At 50.4% G+C, this 19,633-nt stretch overlaps 2 protein-coding genes across 3 annotated transcripts in view; both read left to right on the forward strand.

The window, feature by feature from the left end:
• The window catches only part of LOC124479538 (integrin alpha-3-like), a 15,694-nt gene extending 1,948 nt beyond the window's left edge, over positions 1 to 13,746 (forward strand). For both annotated transcript variants that reach the window (XM_047038310.1, XM_047038311.1), the window contains exons 2-26: positions 3,002 to 3,129; positions 3,262 to 3,350; positions 3,754 to 3,988; positions 4,404 to 4,496; positions 4,840 to 5,071; positions 5,375 to 5,568; positions 5,755 to 5,843; positions 6,110 to 6,246; positions 6,371 to 6,448; positions 6,640 to 6,707; positions 7,822 to 7,958; positions 8,161 to 8,310; positions 8,557 to 8,654; positions 8,751 to 8,919; positions 9,010 to 9,093; positions 9,202 to 9,281; positions 9,386 to 9,463; positions 9,654 to 9,756; positions 10,041 to 10,217; positions 10,511 to 10,633; positions 10,976 to 11,089; positions 11,235 to 11,333; positions 11,556 to 11,681; positions 11,907 to 12,071; positions 12,573 to 13,746. In XM_047038310.1, the coding sequence (XP_046894266.1) occupies positions 3,002 to 3,129; positions 3,262 to 3,350; positions 3,754 to 3,988; positions 4,404 to 4,496; positions 4,840 to 5,071; positions 5,375 to 5,568; positions 5,755 to 5,843; positions 6,110 to 6,246; positions 6,371 to 6,448; positions 6,640 to 6,707; positions 7,822 to 7,958; positions 8,161 to 8,310; positions 8,557 to 8,654; positions 8,751 to 8,919; positions 9,010 to 9,093; positions 9,202 to 9,281; positions 9,386 to 9,463; positions 9,654 to 9,756; positions 10,041 to 10,217; positions 10,511 to 10,633; positions 10,976 to 11,089; positions 11,235 to 11,333; positions 11,556 to 11,681; positions 11,907 to 12,017 (2,992 nt within the window). In that variant the 3' untranslated portion in view covers positions 12,018 to 12,071; positions 12,573 to 13,746. The remainder of the gene's footprint in view (positions 1 to 3,001; positions 3,130 to 3,261; positions 3,351 to 3,753; positions 3,989 to 4,403; positions 4,497 to 4,839; positions 5,072 to 5,374; positions 5,569 to 5,754; positions 5,844 to 6,109; positions 6,247 to 6,370; positions 6,449 to 6,639; positions 6,708 to 7,821; positions 7,959 to 8,160; positions 8,311 to 8,556; positions 8,655 to 8,750; positions 8,920 to 9,009; positions 9,094 to 9,201; positions 9,282 to 9,385; positions 9,464 to 9,653; positions 9,757 to 10,040; positions 10,218 to 10,510; positions 10,634 to 10,975; positions 11,090 to 11,234; positions 11,334 to 11,555; positions 11,682 to 11,906; positions 12,072 to 12,572) is intronic.
• Positions 13,747 to 13,942: 196 nt separating this feature from the next.
• ccdc103 (coiled-coil domain containing 103) lies at positions 13,943 to 19,297 on the forward strand. The gene is made up of 9 exons (XM_047038171.1): positions 13,943 to 14,044; positions 14,237 to 14,377; positions 14,638 to 14,969; positions 15,194 to 15,483; positions 16,274 to 16,561; positions 16,833 to 17,070; positions 17,979 to 18,016; positions 18,202 to 18,739; positions 19,089 to 19,297. The coding sequence occupies exons 2-9, from the start codon at positions 14,238 to 14,240 to the stop codon at positions 19,295 to 19,297; spliced, it is 2,073 nt and encodes a 690-aa protein (XP_046894127.1). The 5' UTR covers positions 13,943 to 14,044; position 14,237.
• Positions 19,298 to 19,633: the final 336 nt, after the last annotated feature.

Raw genomic sequence — 19,633 nt, forward strand, 5'->3', positions numbered from 1 at the left:
TTATGTTAGCCCAGGTCTAGGGCTTATGTTAGCCCAGGTCAGGCCTGGGCAGGGTGTAACCCAGCCTAGGTCTACATGACAGCTCATGCGTGTTCCGCCACTCCTTTGGTTTGTTATTCCAATGGAATGTGCCAAACCACATTCAGTGCATGGGGATCTTTGAAAATGGGATAGGTGTGTGTGTTTGTGTGTGTGTAGGGGGTAGGGGGTAGGGGTTGTGTGTGTACATGTGCATGTGTCATCAAGCTATCTGTGTCATATCTTCATCTTCATCTCTGGTTCTAGTTTGTCAGCCTGAGGGTTGAGATGATGAGATAAAATGAATGTTACCTGCCTTAGCATGACTAGGCCCTGCTCTGCCCTTCTCTGCTCTACTCTATACTCTTACCCGCTCTACTGTACTCTGCTCTACTGTTCTGTGTTTTATTAGATTAAAGTCTATACTGCTGTACTCATCATACTTGGCTTCCATACCCAGCTGTACTGTGACGAGTGTGTGTGTGTGGTGCAGCCCATGGTCTTTGAGTGGCTGTGCAGGGCACAGTGTGTAATCTGTCATGATGGCGGGTGCTACGTTCCCCATGACTGCCTCCATACCTGAGAACAATAATCACTGATTCTCTTTCTCTAGTCGCTCTCTCTCTCCTCGTCTCTCTCTCTGTCTCTCTCTTCACATCTCTCTCTCTGTCTCTCTCTCCTCACATCTCTCTCTGTCTCTCTCTCTGTCTCTCTCTCCTCACATCTCTCTCTGTCTCTCTCCTCGCATCTCTCTCTGTCTCTCTCTCTGTCTCTCCTCACATCTCTCTCTGTCTCTCTCCTCGCATCTCTCTCTGTCTCTCCTCACATCTCTCTCTGTCTCTCTCTCCTCGCATCTCTATCTGTCTCTCCTTCCTTTGTATCTTTCTCTCAGTCTCTCAGTTCATTCCCGTAGTAAGCTACGGGACACATTGAGCGGGTCTTTAGCCTGCTGCAAAGGTGTGTTTACCTACAGGGGCAAGGCCTTTGTGTGATGCTGTGGAACCAGAACAAGATAAAAAGGCTTGGTTTAAAGGGATTTGAGCTCTTGTACATGCACATGAGTACACACACACACACACACACACACACACCCAGTAGCTTGCAGATGTCTCCAGAAAAGATGAGACGATAGCAGCGCTGCATGAGAAGCATATTCCACTCATGGCTGATCTTCAGTGAGGCAGAAGAGCTCATGTCAGCCTGTTCATTGTGTGCGTGTGTGTGTGTCTGTTTGAATGTGTATGTACAGTATGTAAGAGCTCACATCAGCCGTGTGATTCCTGTCAGAGGTGGAAGCAGGGCCAAGGGGGCTGCAGGGCCAGAGGCCTGCGTACCAGGCATGCCTCCTGGGCACAGGGCCCTATACGGCCCGGAGCTGTCTGGAGCTGCCTGGAGCTGCCTGCCTGGAGCTGCCTGCCTGCCTGGAGCTGCCTGCCTGGAGCTGCCTGCCTGCCTGGAGCTGCCTGCCGTCCCCAGCTGAAGGCTGAGGCCTGGGGGCCATCTCTCGGACGAGCTGTGTGTCCACCTGTGTGTTCATGGATCTGTTGTGACACATCAGTGTGGTGTGTCTGGTTGATGTGCACGTTTGGGTGTGCGTGTGTAAATGTGTGTATTTGTGTGTGCGTGTTGTCCTTCCATGCCACCGTTACTTCACCTTGTCGTGTGACACGGTCATTTCCTCCTCGTTGCTCCTACAGTCACATGACTCCTACAGCACAGGAGAGAGGGTTTGGAGGATCACATGACTCCTACAGCACAGGAGAGAGGGTTTGGAGGATCACATGACTCCTACAGCACAGGAGAGAGGGTTTGGAGGATCACATGACTCCTACAGCACAGGAGAGAGGGTTTGGAGGATCACATGACTCCTACAGCACAGGAGAGAGGGTTTGGAGGATCACATGACTCCTACAGCACAGGAGAGAGGGTTTGGAGGATCACATGACTCCTACAGCACAGGAGAGAGGGTTTGGAGGATCACATGACTCCTACAGCACAGGAGAGAGGGTTTGGAGGATCACATGACTCCTACAGCACAGGAGAGAGGGTTTGGAGGATCACATGACTCCTACAGCACAGGAGAGAGGGTTTGGAGGATCACATGACTCCTACAGCACAGGAGAGAGGGTTTGGAGGATCACATGACTCCTACAGCACAGGAGAGAGGGTTTGGAGGAAGGCAACGTAGTAAAATGGAGGGGATAGAAAGGAGGGAGGGAGAAGAAAAGGAGCGAGGGGGAGGGGGAAGAGGTAGTGCTCAGACAGATGGATGGAAAAAGAGGGTGGTCCAGATTAAATTATACCCCCAAACTGGATGAGACAATCAGGGGGGCAAATGAAGGGACGAGCCGGTGAAGGTGCCCTTCATTCCTCCCCCAGTCCCTGTCTCCTCCTTCTGTCATTGTCTGCCTTACTCCCCTCCCTCCCTCCATCCCCCACTCCTCTCTCCTTTTTTCTCTCATTCCCTCTCTCTGTCTGACCTCTTCTCATCAGAACCCACCTCATCCCACTGTGTTCAGAATACCAAGAGCCAGGGAGAGAGAGAGGCAGGAAGAGAGAGGCAGGGAGAGAGAGAGGCATGGAGAGAGAGGCAGGGAGAGAGAGAGGCAGGAAGAGAGAGGCAGGGAGAGAGAGAGGCAGGAAGAGAGAGGCAGGGAGAGAGAGAGCCAGGGAGAGAGAGGCAGGGAGAGAAAGAGGCAGGGAGAGAGAGGCAGTAAGAGAGAGGCAGGGAGAGAGAGAGGCAGGAAGAGAGAGGCAGGGAGAGAGAGAGGCAGGGAGAGATAGGCAGGGAGAGAGAGAGGCAGGGAGAGAGAGAGGCAGGGATAGAGAGAGAATCAAGATCAGAAAAACACTTCTGCTATGGGGCATATGTACAGTGGCAGTGAGTTAGTGACTCAGTAAGTAGCTTTGGATGAAAGTGTGTGCTTAATGAACACATTACTGTACAGACATCATGTTTGTGTACTTGTGTTCGATTGGCCAGGCTGCTGGTAGGAGCGCCCAAGGAGAAAGCTGAATCTCACGTCACAGCCAATGAAACTGGAGGAGTGTACACCTGCCCGATCAGCACTGACCAATCAGACTGCAGCAGGATGAACCTGATTGGCTCTGGTAAAAGGATTGTTATTCAGTTCCATCACTGTAGTGTCCGAGATGATGCTGTGATATTCTGTGATAATGCTTTGATCTTCTTTGATCCCTACTGTGTTAACACTGCAGGATGACTCTGTTTGTGTTTCACAGACAAAGACCTGGTGAAGGGGGACCGTGTGGAGGGAATGTGGTTGGGCGTAACCGTAGCCAGTCAGAGACAGCCAGAGGGGCGGGTCCTGGTGAGTCATTGTCCTAATTGGCTGGAAGTGTTATCACTCAGCTGTGGGCAGCAGTTTCAACAGGTTGGATCTCAACGTCAGTTGGTCATTAAGTAGGACACATTTATCTAGAGTGACGTACATTTGTACATCCCCCTCCTCCCTCCCCCCCTTCTCTCCTTCTCTCCTCTCCTCCCCCCCTCCTCCTTCTCCCCCCTTCTCTCCTCTCCCCCCTCCTCCTTCTCCCCCCTTCTCTCCTCTCCTCCCCCCTCCTCCTTCTCCCCCCTTCTCTACTCTCCTCCCCCCTCCTCCTTCTCCCCCCCTTCTCTCCTCTCCTCCCCCCTCTTCCTTCTCCCCCCTTCTCTCCTCTCCTCCCCCCTCCTCCTTCTCCCCCCTTCTCTCCTCTCCTCCCCCCCTCTCCCAGGCATGCGGTCATCGCTTCGTTAAGCTGTACGGGGTTCAGGAGCTGAGACAGATGATTGGGAAATGCTATGTCCGTGGCAACGACCTGCAGGACGTGTCGGACTGGCGCTGGCAGAAGCAGGTGTGCAACCATGAAGGCGAGATTAGCGACGAGGTCATGTGTAACATGGGCATCTCTGCCGCCATCGTGGGCGATGAGGTCATCTTTGGCTCCCCAGGAAGTTACACGTGGCAAGGTCAGTCTGGGAGAGCAGAGCATTCTCACCCACACACAATAGGCCTACACACACACACACAATAGGCCTACACGTACACACACACACACACAATAGGCCTACACATACACACACACACACACACACACACAATAGGCCTACAAATTTTGTACAACTACATGGATGGAACGGTTATAGATTTTGATGGTACACTTATATTCTGAGGAATAATCACAGTTTCACATTATTGTCCATGAATCTAGTTCACAACACTAGTGATGTGTAAAATGACTTGAACATTCTTAAATTTGAGATTTATTGTACAGCTATTTCTTTGATGGCTTTTGTTTTTAACAGTTGCGGCCTTTTGAATCAGAAATCATAGTTACCAAATGTGTGTGTGTGTGCGTGCTTATCTTTGTGTGTGTGTTTCCAGGTAACGTTCATGTAACCTGGAAGAACCCTAAAGATGAGTATAGCAGCAAAACCATCTCCCTCAACAGCCTGCAAAGGCACCACATCTACATTGGTACGCTCCTCTCGAGGAACACATGATTGATTGTGTGTGTGTGTGTATGTTTATATATACTGCATACATGTGTTTGTGCATGTGTGTGTAATTGTGTGTTTATATATACTGTGCTTGTGTGTGTATGTGTGTGTTTATATATACTGTATGTGTGTGTGTGTTTATATATACTATATGTGTGTATGTGTGTGTTTATATATACTGTATGTGTGTGTGTGTTTATATATACTGTATGTGTGTGTATGTGTGTGTTTATATATACTGTGTGTGTGTATGTGTGTGTTTATATATACTGTATGTATGTGTGTATGTGTGTATGTGTGTATGTGTGTGTGTTTTGCAGGTTACTCTGTGGCGGAGGACCGCGCCCTGTTGAGCCAGGATGCCCTCACCGTGGTAACGGGAGCTCCTAAAGACAGCAAGGATGATGCTTGTGGCTCGGTGATGCTGCTGACTCGGACGGCGTCTGCAAACGACCAGAAGGAGCAGCTGCAGCCCCACCTCACCCTGAGAGGAGAGCAGATGGGATCCTACTTTGGCAACGCTCTGGCCATCACAGACCTCAACAACGACGGGTAGGTTCCATTTACATGTACACACACTCTCTCTCTGTCTCTCTCTCTCTTTCTCTCTCTGTCTCTCTCTCTGTCTCTCTCTCTCTCTCTCTCTCTGTCTCTCTCTCTCTCTCTCTCTCTCTCTCTCTCTCTCTCTCTCTCTCTCTCTCTCTCTCTCTCTCTCTGTCTCTCTCTTTCTGTCTCTCTCTCTTTCTGTCTCTCTCTCGCTCTGTCTCTCTCTCTCTCTCTCTCTCTCTCTCTCTCTCTCTCTGCCTCTCACAATACGCCTCAATACCGTTTCGTGGCATCTCTCCCCTTCTCCAGGTGGAACGACCTCGTGGTCGGAGCCCCGTTCTATTTCCACAAGAAGCTGGAGCAGGGCGGGGCCGTGTACGTCTTCATGAATGAGGGCGGAACGTTCCGCCAGAACGCCAGCGTCACGCTCAGGGGCCCGGCAGGCTCCGCCTTCGGAATGTCGGTGGTCGCCCTGGGAGACATCAACCAAGATGGCTTCCAAGGTAACCAACGTCAACAAACAATCTTAGTTGTGGCGAAGGGGTATTTTAGTTGTGTCTGTGTAGAAGATTAAAATAAAATAAAAATGTATAAGCGTCAACCAACTAGACTAGTCTGGTTTATGGATAGTCTGGCCTAGTCCAGATTAGTGTATTTATAAGTTTTGCTCCCTCACCCTCTGATTCTAGACTTAGCAGTGGGCGCTCCCTTCCACGGCACAGGAAGTGTGTCTATCTGGACTGGAAGTGCCCAGGGCATTTCCACAGAACCCAGTCAGGTATAGAAACAACACAAAAGATGATGATGACGGTGGTGATGATGATGATGATGATGACGGTGGTGATGATGATGATGGTGATGACGGTGGTGATGATGATGATGATGATGATGATGACGGTGGTGATGATGATGATGACGGTGGTGATGATGATGATGATGATGATGATGATGATGATGACGGTGGTGATGATGATGATGATGATGATGATGATGATGATGATGATGATGATGATGATGATGATGATGATGATGATGATGATGCAGGTGATCGAGGGGAAGGATGTGGGCAGCGGGGTGTTCTCGACATTCGGGTACAGCCTGAGTGCAGGTCTGGATGTGGACCAGAACCATTACCCAGACCTGCTGGTGGGCTCTCTGGACAACCACGTAGCTCTGCTCCGGTACTCACACACACACACACACACACACACTGACACACACACACTCACACACACTCACACTCACACAACACAAGCACGTACTCACTTAGATATATATCAATAATATGAAATGTGTGTGTGTCAGAGCCCGTCCAGTGATCCACCTCAACCAGACTCTGAGGGTCTCTCCTGAGGTTGTGGATCCCAGCCAGTGTGACTACTGGTGAGACAACTGTCACTCCCTACTCACACCTACACCTACTGTACATCTGTGTTGTGGAGTGCGTCCAAATGGTTTCATAAAAACATAATGTATCTTTAGATTATTTCTATGAATATCTCTGGTGTTATAGTTCTTATTAATCTGGCAGAATGTGTAGTGTAATGTGCATATTGTGTGTGTGTGTGTTGCAGTGTGGAGGTGGAGGTGTGTTTCTCTTACACACTCAGCACAGGAGACAAGGACGTGAAGAAGAACATCAGTACGTTTGTGTAACACGCCTGTGTTTCCCACAGAATGGGATTCTATTTGTGGCAGTAGGCAGGGGCGGAGCCAGACGTTGTAAACATTTGGGGCTCAGCCCAAACCTATGTCCTAGTATCGGTTCTCATGGGTAAACAGTTCATCCTACATATGTCTGACACGGGATCAGCCGTGTCTGAGTGAATGCATCATGGTAGATGGGAAGATCAGCTACATTTGGCCTCTTAGTGATGATTTGCATATTTAAGTTTGTTTTAAGGAGTAGCAGTTAGCTACTGTTAGATTCTAGTTCATTTTGGGTCCTGTTGCCGTTGGTGACGAGTTACAGCTGTGACCCATGAAATCCGAACGTCCACATTGTGATGCAGTTGTTGTCTCAGTTGTCTCAGATTATTGATGCTGGGGTTGTGATGATGACACCATGCCCTGTCATGCTGGCTCTCAAGGGCTCCTAGTGGACTTTCCCCTTGCTCTAAAATGTAATTGGTTAAAGTGATTGATTGGCAGGATGAACCAGTCAATTAAAAGCCATTGTTAATGAAGGGGGAGGAGGATGGATAGCTACAACATTAGGTGACTACCCTCGAACCTTTGATGCTTACACAGAGATGCATACACAGATAAACACACACACACAAGTGGTCACCTATGCACACACACACATGTAATCACACACACACACACAGGCGTGTGCACACAGTTCTCAGGAGGGATGTAAGGGACGTGTCTAATAAGATGACTTCACAGCTTTGCCCTTGAATCTCCCCAGTTCCTCAGTGGGGGCATAAATCCTGTTACCGCTGCCTGATATTATTAGACAAATAAATCTGCTGTTTGCTGGAGGTCTCACACACACACATATGGAAACACACACTTCTATGTACACACACATGGACACAAACAAACATTCAATGTATCTTATATTGACACATTTATTGAAGCAAAGTCAATATTCAGATGTTTCTTTTTCTTGGTGAAGATTTAAATTTTATATTAAACTATTGTTGATATATGTTTTGTGTAAATGCCCCCCCCCCCTCGTCTGCTCACTTTTATCTTCTCTCTTTTTCACTCTCCCCCTCTTTTCTCTTTCAATCTCTCTCTCCCATCAGCCATGCAGTTCACAGTCAATGCCGACCTGTCTCGACACAACTCTCGGGTCCGTTTCCAAGACAACAATCAGGGAAGTTACACCGGTTTCCTGTCCATGCCGGCGACCAGGTGTCGAACACTGAAGCTGGGTCTGGTGGTGAGAGACCCAGATACACTATACTACACTGTATTGCTACCAAACGACAACTTTACTTTTATCCACTAGACTCACATTTTTTACATTCCTTTTATTCATTTAGCAGAAGCTTTTATCCAAAGTGACATACAAATAAGGCATATAGAAAGTATAACACAAAACATGGTTCAGTATTTACTACATTCACCTGTTTGCCTCTTAGACACCCCTCAGAGACAAGGTGGAGCCGGTGAAGTTCGCTCTCAACGTGTCCGTCTACCAAGGACAAGCACCCAAACAAGGGGGAACCCTGCAGAACCTGGACTCCTTCCCTGTGCTCAGCGAGAGCAGGGCCAGCCCCCTTAGAACCGAGGTGAGAACCCTAACATGGATCACGTGTGGTTCTGCAACAACCTCTACACCTGGAACCCTGTGGGGAACACACTGAACCATCATTGTTCCTATCAGAACGTTAATGGATGGATACCTGTTGAGTTGGTTGTTTTTCATTGTTTACCTCTTTCTCATTCTCTCTTTTCCTCCCTCCTGCTTGTCCCTTTTTCCCCTCCCCTCCCCCCCCCTCCCCCCCCCCCCCCCCTCACCTCCCCTCCCCTCTCAGATCCACATCCAGAAGGAGTGTGGTCTAGATAACAGGTGTCAGAGTAACCTGCAGATGACGGCAGCGTTCACTAACGAGCAGCAGGTGCCCTTCCCCAGGTGAGGTCGCCTGCTGAGCACAGGCACCTGCCTCTGACCACCTCTGGGTTTACTCTGTCTCCATGCTTCTATCTTTGTGTGTGTGTGTGTGTGTAGCCGGGAGGGCCAGCAAGTGTTCCAGTACAGCACCAGTGTCAAGAAGCTCCTATTGGTTGTCCACGTAACCAATTCTCCATCGCCTGGACAACCAGCAGAGGATGCCCACAATGCTTTGCTGAATATGACAATCCCCCCCTCCCTTCTGTACTCTGGCGTGCGCTCTGAGGTCAGTGTACTCTAGTGCTGTCTAGCTCTCAATAACAAACGCAGACTCACACTGATGGTTCTGCTGTTCCGTGTGTTCTGGATTCCACAGAGCGGGGCCCCTGTGGTAGGCTGTGCAGCGGAGAACATGGTTCTACTGTGTGAACTGGGGAACCCGTTTCCCAGCAAACAGAGGGTAGGGTTCTCCTCTGAAAGGACAGATGCATGGTGTATGCAGTTGCATGGTGTCAAGTGTTCAATCTATTCTCTCTTATCCTCTCCTCTCTTCTCTTATTCATATCAGACTCAGATCCAACTTATTTTTGAGACTTCTGAAATCAGCCTGGACACCAAGCAGATAAACACCCAGCTGCAACTTTCCACGTGAGTCGCACACACACACACACACACACACACACACGTTAACCCCTAGTAGCCTTTGATCTCAGTGAACCCTTCAAGCTCACGGTCGTGTGTGTTCCCCTCAGGCTGAGTGAACAGAGTGACCTCCAGCCTCTTCCTCTGGTCATGGTGGTGGAGTACTCCCTGGAGGCCTCCTTTACCTTGTGAGTCCCCTGCCTGCCTGCCTGCCTGCCTGCCTGCCTGCCTGCCTGCCTGCCTGCCTGCCTGCCTGCCTGCCTGCCTGCCTGCCTGCCTGCCTGCCTGCCTGCCTGCCTGCCTGCCTCCCTCCCCACCCACCCAACTTTGTGTTTGTAGTACTAGCAGTGTGTTTTTCCTCTCCTGTTCCTCCTCCAGGGTGAAACAGACAGGCCTAACCCTGTTTAGCGGTGAGGTGAGGGGGGAGTCAGCCATGAAGACCACGCTAGACGTGGGAAGTCCTGTCCAGCTCACATTTGAGGTCAATTCATTAAACAACATTACAGATTTGATGAAGTTACTCATTTGTCATTTTATTGTATCCTAATAGGTTACTCAGTTTGGAATAAATTGTTATTCGCTGACCAGATGTGACCAATGCAGTAACAGTAACCCTGCCACAGCATTGAGTACATTTCAAACCGATCTAAGATTCAAACATAAGACAGACAGTTATGACGCTTTTCGTTGTCAGCTCAGAGGAATGCCTGAACTTCCTGATTACAAACGGCTCCTCATTTCCTGATCCTCTCTCTTGTCTCACAGGTCAACATTAACGGCAAACCCCTAGGTGGACTTGGCCACCTGGAGGTGGAGTTTGATTGGCCATGGGAGTTAGCCAATGGGAAGTGGCTGTTGTACCTCACAGAGATTGAGACTTTTGGAACGTCTGACACCCACTGTGTTCCCCCCGGTGACATCGTTAACCCTCTCGAACTCTTGGTAAACATGATTGACCTCTGACCTCAGACCTCTGACCTCTGACCCACTAACATATCTGCTACCAACACTTGGTTGTAGCTGATTATAATATGTCTCATTTAACATGTATTTCTCCTTTCCTATACTTCCCCAATTTCTCTCTCTCTCTCTCTCTCTCTCTCTCTCTCTCTCTCTCTCTCTCTCTCTCTCTGTCTCTCCTTCCCCATGTTTTTTCTCTCCCTCTTTCTCACCATCTCTTTCTCTCTGTTGCTGCCTCTCTTCCTCTGTGTGTCTTCGCACACCTCTCTTTCTAGTTACCGGAGGAGGAAACCAGGAAGAGGAGGAAGAGAGAGGTGGAGTCAGTTAAAGGGGAGGAGGGAGGAGAAACCAGGGCCGCCCTTAACGTGCAGGGCCGTCGCAAGAAGACCGTCCAACTGGTCAGAGAATGAAGCACTCACACACACACAACACACTTCTGTGGGCTTCATGGCTAACCATCTGTCTATGCTAGCTTCTTCGCTAATCATTTGTCTATGCTAACTTCATGGCTAATCATCTGTCTATGCTAGCTTCATGGCTAACCATCTGTCTATGCTAGCTTCATGGCTAACCATCTGTCTATGCTAGCTTCATGGCTAATCATCTGTCTATGCTACCTTCATGGCTAACCATCTGTCTATGCTAGCTTCATGGCTAATCATCTGTCTATGCTACCTTCATGGCTAACCATCTGTCTATGCTAGCTTCATGGCTAATCATCTCAATGCTGCCCCCCCCAGGACTGCGTCGGTGGTGCGGCTCGCTGCGTCAAGTTCATCTGCCCCCTGAGGAACATGAGCCGATCTGCCAGGCTGGTGGTGAAGGCCAGGCTGTGGAACAGCACCATGCTGGAGGTCAGAGGTCACCTCCCAGCAACACTAGCATGCTGCTTTCATTGGGGAAATCACTGACCTGACATGAGGGGACTGGTAGTAGCAGTGCGGAGTATTCCAATGGGGGCTGAGGAAGTGTGTTTTGTGTGTGTGTGTGTGTGTGCAGGACTTCACTGAGGCGTGGAGAGTGACAGTGAAAGGCCTGGCTACTCTGAAACTGGTGACAGATAAACCCACCATCGGAATGGACACTCAATCCAGAGAGGTAATAACACAGTCACACCATAGTCATAACAACAGTCGCAACACAGCAGAGTCATAATAGAGGCGTGGTACAGTCGTAACCTGTCATGCTGTCATAGTAACGACAAAACAAACTAAACTAAACAACGTGGAGACGAGGATGATGCTGATGATGAAAACACTGATGACAGTGAGTCGTCCCTCCTCACCCCCATCCTGTACCCCCCCCCCCGACCCTCTCCAGTTCACCCTGCAGGTGGACCCAGAGCTGGGGGAGGAGGCTCCGTACCAGGCCCCTCTCTGGATCATCATCGTGTCTGCGGTGGCAGGAGTCCTACTGCTGGGCCTTATCATCATCCTCATGTGGAAGGTAGGGAACGAGCGGTGCGGTCAGTAGAGAGTGTGTGTGTTTGTGAGTGTGTGTGTGTGTGTGTGAGTGACACTACCCAGAAACCCTCGACCGTGGTACAGGTCATGTCAGTGAATAAGGACTAGTGACCACGGCGACCATGGCTACGTCTTCCATGGTCCCCGTGGCAACAGCATAGGCCCTGTTATGATGTGTTCTGCCCCTCCCCACTCCTCCGCTGGCCAGTGCGGGTTCTTCAAGCGGGCCAGCACCAGGAAGTTGTACGAGGCCAAGGCCCAGAAGGCCCAGATGAAGACCCAGCCCTCGGAGGTGGAGCGGCTGAACGAGGAGCACTGAGGATGGGCAAGCCGTGCCGCAAGGCCCCCTGGCTCCATGCACTGGGTCCCCTGGGTAAAACTGCACCTCTGCTCGCCCCAGAGCTCCTCTCTGCCCCCTCTGGTGTCCTCTCTGCACCCTCTGGTGTCCTCTCTTCTGGGTTGCTGGGGTCCTCTGCCTGTTTGAAGCTCACTTTCAAGTGTTTTTTCTACTGAGCCGTAACTCTTGAGACTCCTTTTGTTCCGTGTTTAAGCTCCATGTCTCACTTTTAGGAGCCTCCCCTCTTCCTCTGCATGAGGATGCGTGGCTGTTTGATGCTTTGAACAGCACGAGGGCCGGCTGCTGCCTGACAGACTCCAGCTCTTTTTCCCAGCCCTTTACATGTCTGTCCCACTAAACCGCTTAGCAGAGATTACTGTGTGGTGGGGCTGGTTGTTTGCAATCTCTCAGCTGTTGAATGGAGATATTCATGCTGAATAAGTGTTGTGTGTATGTCTTGTGTGTGTGTTTGTGTGTGTGAGTGTGTGTGTGTGTGTGTGAGTGTGTGAGTGTGCGTGTGTGTGTGTGTGTGTGCAGTGTGGCTTCTTTCACAGGGAGCGGCCCTGTCAGAGCGTACCTACCTACCACGGCGTAAAGATCGGCAAGGAGGAGCGTTACCAGGACAACGATGGCTTCCTCATCCAGGAGCCACCCTCTAACAAGAAGATTAAAAAACACTGGATCACAAACTGGACTGAGATGTAACTACTGTCTTCCTGAACCCCCCCCCCCCAACCCCCCCCAGGCCAGCCAACTACCTGTTGATGCTCTCAGAGGATGGAAGGGGGGGGGCGGGTCACCAGGCCTAATAACCTGTGTAAATATAATACTCTTGATGTATGTTTGATTTGAATCAGGGTCAGCACTTATGGGGTTTAACATATTGGTTCGATTGTGCATTTAAAATATATTTCAAGTACTTGAAAATGGTTTGGGCCTCATGTCTGACCTTGGATCAGTGATGTGGTCTTCTGTTCCTCCAGGTTGAGGCTGGGGTGAGGGCAAGGTTAACTAATCACATGTATGCAACTTGTCTTAAACAACCTTGAGGTCACTGTCTGATTTAACATGACAGGAAAATGCTTGTGTTCCTTCAAACAACTGTCAACAATCCAGCCACATCGGGGTAGCGGTTTATCTAAGGGAGGTCATGTGACCCCGGTCTTCCCCGCTTGAGAGAACGCATGCACTGGCTCCTTCCCTGAACCCGCCCATGTCCTCTGAACCCTCTCATGACCCCTGAACCCCCATGACCCCTGAACCCCCATGACCCCTGAACCCTCTCCTGGGACTAGAGAGACATCAAAGGGAATTGGCCAGGACTTATTCCATACATACACAGTATGCTGTAGACCAACATTTTATTTTGTACGTTGTAACTGAATGTTCACTGTGTTGATGTGATTAAGGGTTTAAAATTATGGTTTCATATGTGAATGTAAACAGAAGTGTGCTGGATTTTAAGTTATGTTTCTGTTTCCACTGTGCTTGATTTTTTTAAAATCTAAATACAAGGATCTTTCCAAATGAAAAAGTGATATTTGCACATGTTGTTTTGTACCATGGGATTGATATAAATGTGTTTAGGGCTTAGTGTAATAAAATATATGTGATTTGTGTGTACGTTTATGTACGTGTGTATGTACGTTTTTAACGTTGTGTTTTAGCTCTGAGGCTTGTTTGTAAATAAAATGTAGCCTTGACCCTGCAACAATGTTGTTCAGATAGATGCATTTCTCTTGCTTCTGTATTGTATCTCATTTATACTAAAGTATTTTTACATGCTATGTGATGTCTTCATTTACCTGCTGTAGTTTTAACATATTTAAGATTGATTTTAAAACGTCCTTCCCAAAGTGCGTTGAAGACAACGGTGGTGGCAATCACGTTATGCAATCCTGCCCTCTGCTGGTTTTAAGGCCAAGATGCGCCTCGCGATCCGGGGTTGCTATGGGGACGTGTGTTTACTAAGTGAGAGGGACCGGTGCAGAAACACACAAAGACGTCAGGTAATGTTTGGAATATGACAATGGTGTTAACCACCCTAGTTAAGTCTAATTTAACTTCGGAATTCCAAGTGAATCCCAAGACTTTGACTAGCAGCAAACTGGTGAACAGTTAGCCGAATGAAATTGGATTAGCTACCTAGCAAAGAGCTGTTTGCACATTTCACCCGTTGACCGAAACAGTCGCACGTTCAGGATGTCGGAAGAGATCGTGAACTTCTCCGCCCTGGAGCGCGAGCTGCAAGGTGCCCTCGAGGCAGACAGGAAGTACCAGAGAGAAAATGACGCAAAGTTTCGAGCTTTGCACCAGAAAGTTGGATCATACGAAGAGTTTAGGTAAAGCACACCGATTTCACTTTACCGTTTAGAAAGCTAACGCTAGATTGACTCTTGGCATTTCGGTTTCATGGTATCTATTAACTGCTAAAGCCATCATTAGAATAAATTCACTTTACAGACATTTTAGTCCAAAGCGACGCACATGCCCCCAGTGATAATATCTTTTTTTGTTGTTGTTCTACCACTGACCTATATCTAGATCCATCTCCTATGTGGAATCACATAAATATGTTCCTTCTCGTCCTCCACTCCTCCAGAGACATTGTCCAGGCCTCTCACCTAAGACCTCTGGACAAGAAGGACAAGGCAGGGGGTCCTCGCAAGCAACCTTGGAACTCCCTGGCCTCTTCCACCTCCTGCTCTTCCTCCTACTCTTCCACCGACACACACAGTCAGCAACACGACCTCCCCACCATGCTGAGTTCAGAGTGCGCCCTCCCCCAGACCCTGCCCAGGACCACGTCTGAGCTGAGCAGGTGCTGGCGTCAGCTGGCTGGAGCCTCCAGGGGGCGCTACAGGCTGCTGCTGGCTGTAGGAGGGCCGGCCCTCAGGGACATTTTCAGGGCAGAGGTCGGCTTCGGACTGCTAGGTAGGACGGCGGGGGAAGTTGACGGAAGTCTGTGTTGATGTTCGTTTTTTGTTCTGCTGATTTGATCTGGATGCGTCCTGAAGAGATATTAAGGAAATGAGAGAAACCTCGATGAATAGAAGTTGATTTAAATACATTGCTTAAATAATCCCTTCCTGTCCAATCCCCTCCTCCCTTCCCCTCTCCTCCTCGCCTCTCCTCCCCTCCCCTCCCTTCCCCACCAGGTGAGTTCCTGGTGGTTTTGTGTGAGGGTCTTCAGCCTGGTGATGAGGGCAGGGTGACTGAGGTCTTGGAAGGACTGACCCAGACCCCCCGCTTTTCCCTCAACCTGGCCTTACTCAGCCCCTCTGAGAGGGGCGCCTGTGAGAGGCTGCTCCCCCTGCTGGCCACATCTGCTCAGCGCCGCCGGGGGCAGCGCGGGAGGAGCGGTGATGTGGGAGGTGACGGCGGGGGAGAGGAGAAAGGGAAAAAAGGAGAGGAAGGGAATATTGATGATGCTGAGGAGCAAAGAGGGGTAACGGGGGGCGGTGGGAGTGAAGGAGAGAGAAGGAGGGAGGGAGAGAGGGAGAGGAGGGGGAGGGAGGGAGAGAGGAGTTGGAGGGAGGGAAAGGGAGAGAGGAGGGATAGGGAGGAGGAATACTGCAGTGAAACTACAGTGGGTTACAGAGACACAGAGAAGCCAAACCAGAGAATAGCTGACCTGATGCAGCTGTATGGGATTCAGCCTCACTCCACTCAACAATAACACTACGGCCTGGATACGGGGCTCGACCTTGCTTGAAATATATTGTTGTGTATGTTATGAAACCTTATAAACAATTGGAAAGTGGGGAAGTAAAGCACACTTTTCTTGTCGTATCAATAAATATGTTTTGAAAAATTCAGTGTGTGCCTTTAATGACATAGGGAGATGTTATTGGTCTATTTCAACATTCTAGAATGCTTAGTATCATTGTGACACGGCGGCCATTCACAGGAAGAACCCAGACTAGGGGGAGGAGAAAGGTGTACGTACACCTGTTCAACTGAAGCTTTTGGGAAATACTGCAAACTAATCAATCCTTTGTCCTTTGGAAATGACTGGAGACAGATTTGACCGCAGAACAGGAGTTTAGATGAGACGGAATCTCCAGTCTGACCTCTGACCTCCTGTTTCTGAGGTGTGGAGTGTTGTGATGTTGATGATCCAACATGACCCATTGATGGGACTCCTCTCATTTCTACCCCTGGACCTGGCTCCTTCCCTGGGTATCCTCTTAGTCTTCCTCCTCCTCCCATCCCGCCCACCTGCCCTCCCACACCAGGGGCCCCTGTTGCCCCTCCTCCTGCCCCTCCTCCTGCCCCTCCTCCTGGCTGGGGCGTTCGAGGCCCCTGAGGACCGGGAGAACGTCTTCACGCATCGCGCCTGCCCGGCCTTCCTGGTGTTTGACAACGCGGCCTACCTGGCTGGCATGACCCTGGAGCTGCCCTGCCACTGCAAGCCGGAGCAGGCCCTGGAGGTGGTGTGGTACTACCAGAGAGAGCTGGGGGACCGTGGAGCCACCAAGGTGCTCACAGACCTGCATGGCACCGCCCTGGTCGATTCCCAGCAGGTGTGTGTGTGTGGGGAGAGGGTGTGTGTGTAGGGTGTGTATGAGGAGGGTGTGTGGGTGTGTGTAAGGTGTGTGTGTGTGTGGGGGGGAGAGGGTGTGTGTGTTATAATACTTTATATACTACGTCATAGCTTACAATTTTACAGTATATTACACAACTATATCATACTACACTTTGCTTTATCATATGATTTGAGATTGGTTAAATGATCATTACAGTGATTCTATTGTTTAGCATGACTGAATGTACAGTGAGTGGTGCTCCTGTCAGGTGGGCCGAGGGGGGGACATGCGTGGGCGCTTCTCCATCCGTCTGTTCAGCCTGCTGGTGTTCAGGGCCCAGACGGAGGACTCAGGGCACTACCTCTGTGGCACCGCCGCCGGAGACTTCTTCTATGGTTACGACGTGGACGTGCAGGAGGCCCAGGGGGTGGTCCTCCAAGGGAGGGAGACCAGGCAGCGACGCCTGCAGCTGAAGAAGAAGAACACGCCTCAGAACCACCCGGCTCGCTACCAGGTGGTTATCTAACTGTAGCACCACCCTCCGTACTGCGTCCACATGGTTATCTAACTGTAGCACCACCCTCCGTACTGCGTCCACATGGCTATCTAACTGTAGCACCACCCTCTGTACTGCGTCCACATGGTTATCTAACTGTAGCACCACCCTCCGTACTGCGTCCACATGGTTATCTAACTGTAGCACCACCCTCCGTACTGCGTCCACATGGTTATCTAACTGTAGCACCACCCTCCGTACTGCGTCCACATGGTTATCTAACTGTAGCACCACCCTCCGTACTGCGTCCACATGGTTATCTAACTGTAGCACCACCCTCCGTACTGCGTCCACATGGTTATCTAACTGTAGCACCACCCTCCGTACTGCGTCCACATGGTTATCTAACTGTAGCACCACCCTCCGTACTGCGTCCACATGGTTATCTAACTGTAGCACCACCCTCCGTACTGCGTCCACATGGTTATCTAACTGTAGCACCACCCTCCGTACTGCGTCCACATGGTTATCTAACTGTAGCACCACCCTCCGTACTGCGTCCACATGGTTATCTAACTGTAGCACCACCCTCCGTACTGCGTCCACATGGCTATCTAACTGTAGCACCACCCTCTGTACTGCGTCCACATGGTTATCTAACTGTAGCACCACCCTCCGTACTGCGTCCACATGGTTATCTAACTGTAGCACCACCCTCCGTACTGCGTCCACATGGTTATCTAACTGTAGCACCACCCTCCGTACTGCGTCCACATGGTTATCTAACTGTAGCACCACCCTCCGTACTGCGTCCACATGGTTATCTAACTGTAGCACCACCCTCCGTACTGCGTCCACATGGTTATCTAACTGTAGCACCACCCTCCGTACTGCGTCCACATGGTTATCTAACTGTAGCACCACCCTCCGTACTGCGTCCACATGGTTATCTAAATGTAGCACCACCCTCCGTACTGCGTCCACATGGTTATCTAACTGTAGCACCACCCTCCGTACTGCGTCCACATGGTTATCTAACTGTAGCACCACCCTCCGTACTGCGTCCACATGGTTATCTAACTGTAGCACCACCCTCCGTACTGCGTCCACATCTCAGCTGGTCACGTTTCTGTGCCCGCAGGTGTTCACCAGCTACCGGCCCTGGTCCCTGTGTGACCGCTGTGGCCAGGCCGGGGAGCAGACCAGAGTCGGGCTGTGCTACGTCCGCAGCCCCTACCTCCACGTACGTTACCGGGGCAAAGACCCCAACGTGGTCTCCTGTCACTCGGGGGCCGTCCCCCAGAGGTTGGGCCTGACCCGAGAGGGAGGAGGACCCCCCCTGGGAGCCACGCTGGGGGTGCGGAGCTGCACGGTCCCCTGCCCCCCCCCCAGGCCCCCTCCACCCCCCCAGAAGCTGGCCCTGTTGAAGTTCCTGGGCTACGGTCAGAAGCAAGGACCCAGTGACTCCATTCCCATCTACCACTACAACCACCCAGCCTCCACCCCCCTGGTCCTGTCCTGCCCCGGGGCTGGTCCCCAGCACGCCGTGGCCTGGGACATGGGCTCCTCCCCCATCTACCGCTTCCAGCACTTGGAGGGGCTCCACCTGGCATCCCCGCGCCTGTTCATCGACCCAGGTCACCACCTCCACCTGAACCCCGCCCTCCAGGAAGACTCAGGTAGGCCACGCCCGCTTCTGGGCTTTGATAATCTGCTGTGTTTACATCTTGCTTAGGCCTACTCTTTGTACGCTGATTTGGAGAAAAGCGTCTGCTAGATGAATAAGATGTGAATGTAGATCTCCATTCAGGGTAGTGTTGTGTAAGTTTGTGTGTGTACAAGAGCGTATATGTGTGTAAGAGTATATCTGAGTGTATCTGAGTGTGTAAGAGTGTATTTGAGTGTATCTGAGTGTGTAAGAGCGTATCTGAGTGTATCTGAGTGTGTAAGAGTGTATCTGAGCGTGTAAGAGTGTATCTGAGTGTGTAAGAGTGTATCTGAGTGTGTAAGTCCTGTGCTGTGTTCCAGGGTCGTACTACTGCTGGCTGCAGGGCCGCAGAGCTGCGGAGATCAGGCTGGTGGTGTACCTGGGTTTAGGGCACCGCCTCGGACTGTCCGACCCAGCCAGGGCTGAGGCTCTCTGGGTCATCCTGCTCTGCTACGCAGGCCTGACAGGAGCCTTCACCCTGGTGCTGCTGGGCAGAACGGCCCTCAGGCCCACGCCACACCAGTATTAGACCTGACCTTCTCCTAGAAACACATTTTAGATTAACGTGTTTAGATCACACGTTTCCACACATTAAACACATTAAACCCAATTATCTTGTGATGCATTTTCATTGAGAGCACATGAACAGCACCAGCAACAGGGTGGTGCAGGATTCTAGACAATTTAAACTTTAGCCGGCTAGACAGGGAAACCTTCGTAACTAGTTGTAGTTGTGTGCATTTGGATGTAGTTTGTTGAGCTGGTTAATTATGTTCAGTATATTGGATTCTTCCTCTGTAACTACTAACCATCTCTTTTGAGACGAAAGAAGCGGTCAATTAAGTTTGTGTGGTACCCAGCGACA

Source organism: Hypomesus transpacificus, chromosome 17, assembly GCF_021917145.1.
Source record: "Hypomesus transpacificus isolate Combined female chromosome 17, fHypTra1, whole genome shotgun sequence".
Taxonomy (NCBI): Eukaryota; Metazoa; Chordata; class Actinopteri; order Osmeriformes; family Osmeridae; genus Hypomesus; species Hypomesus transpacificus.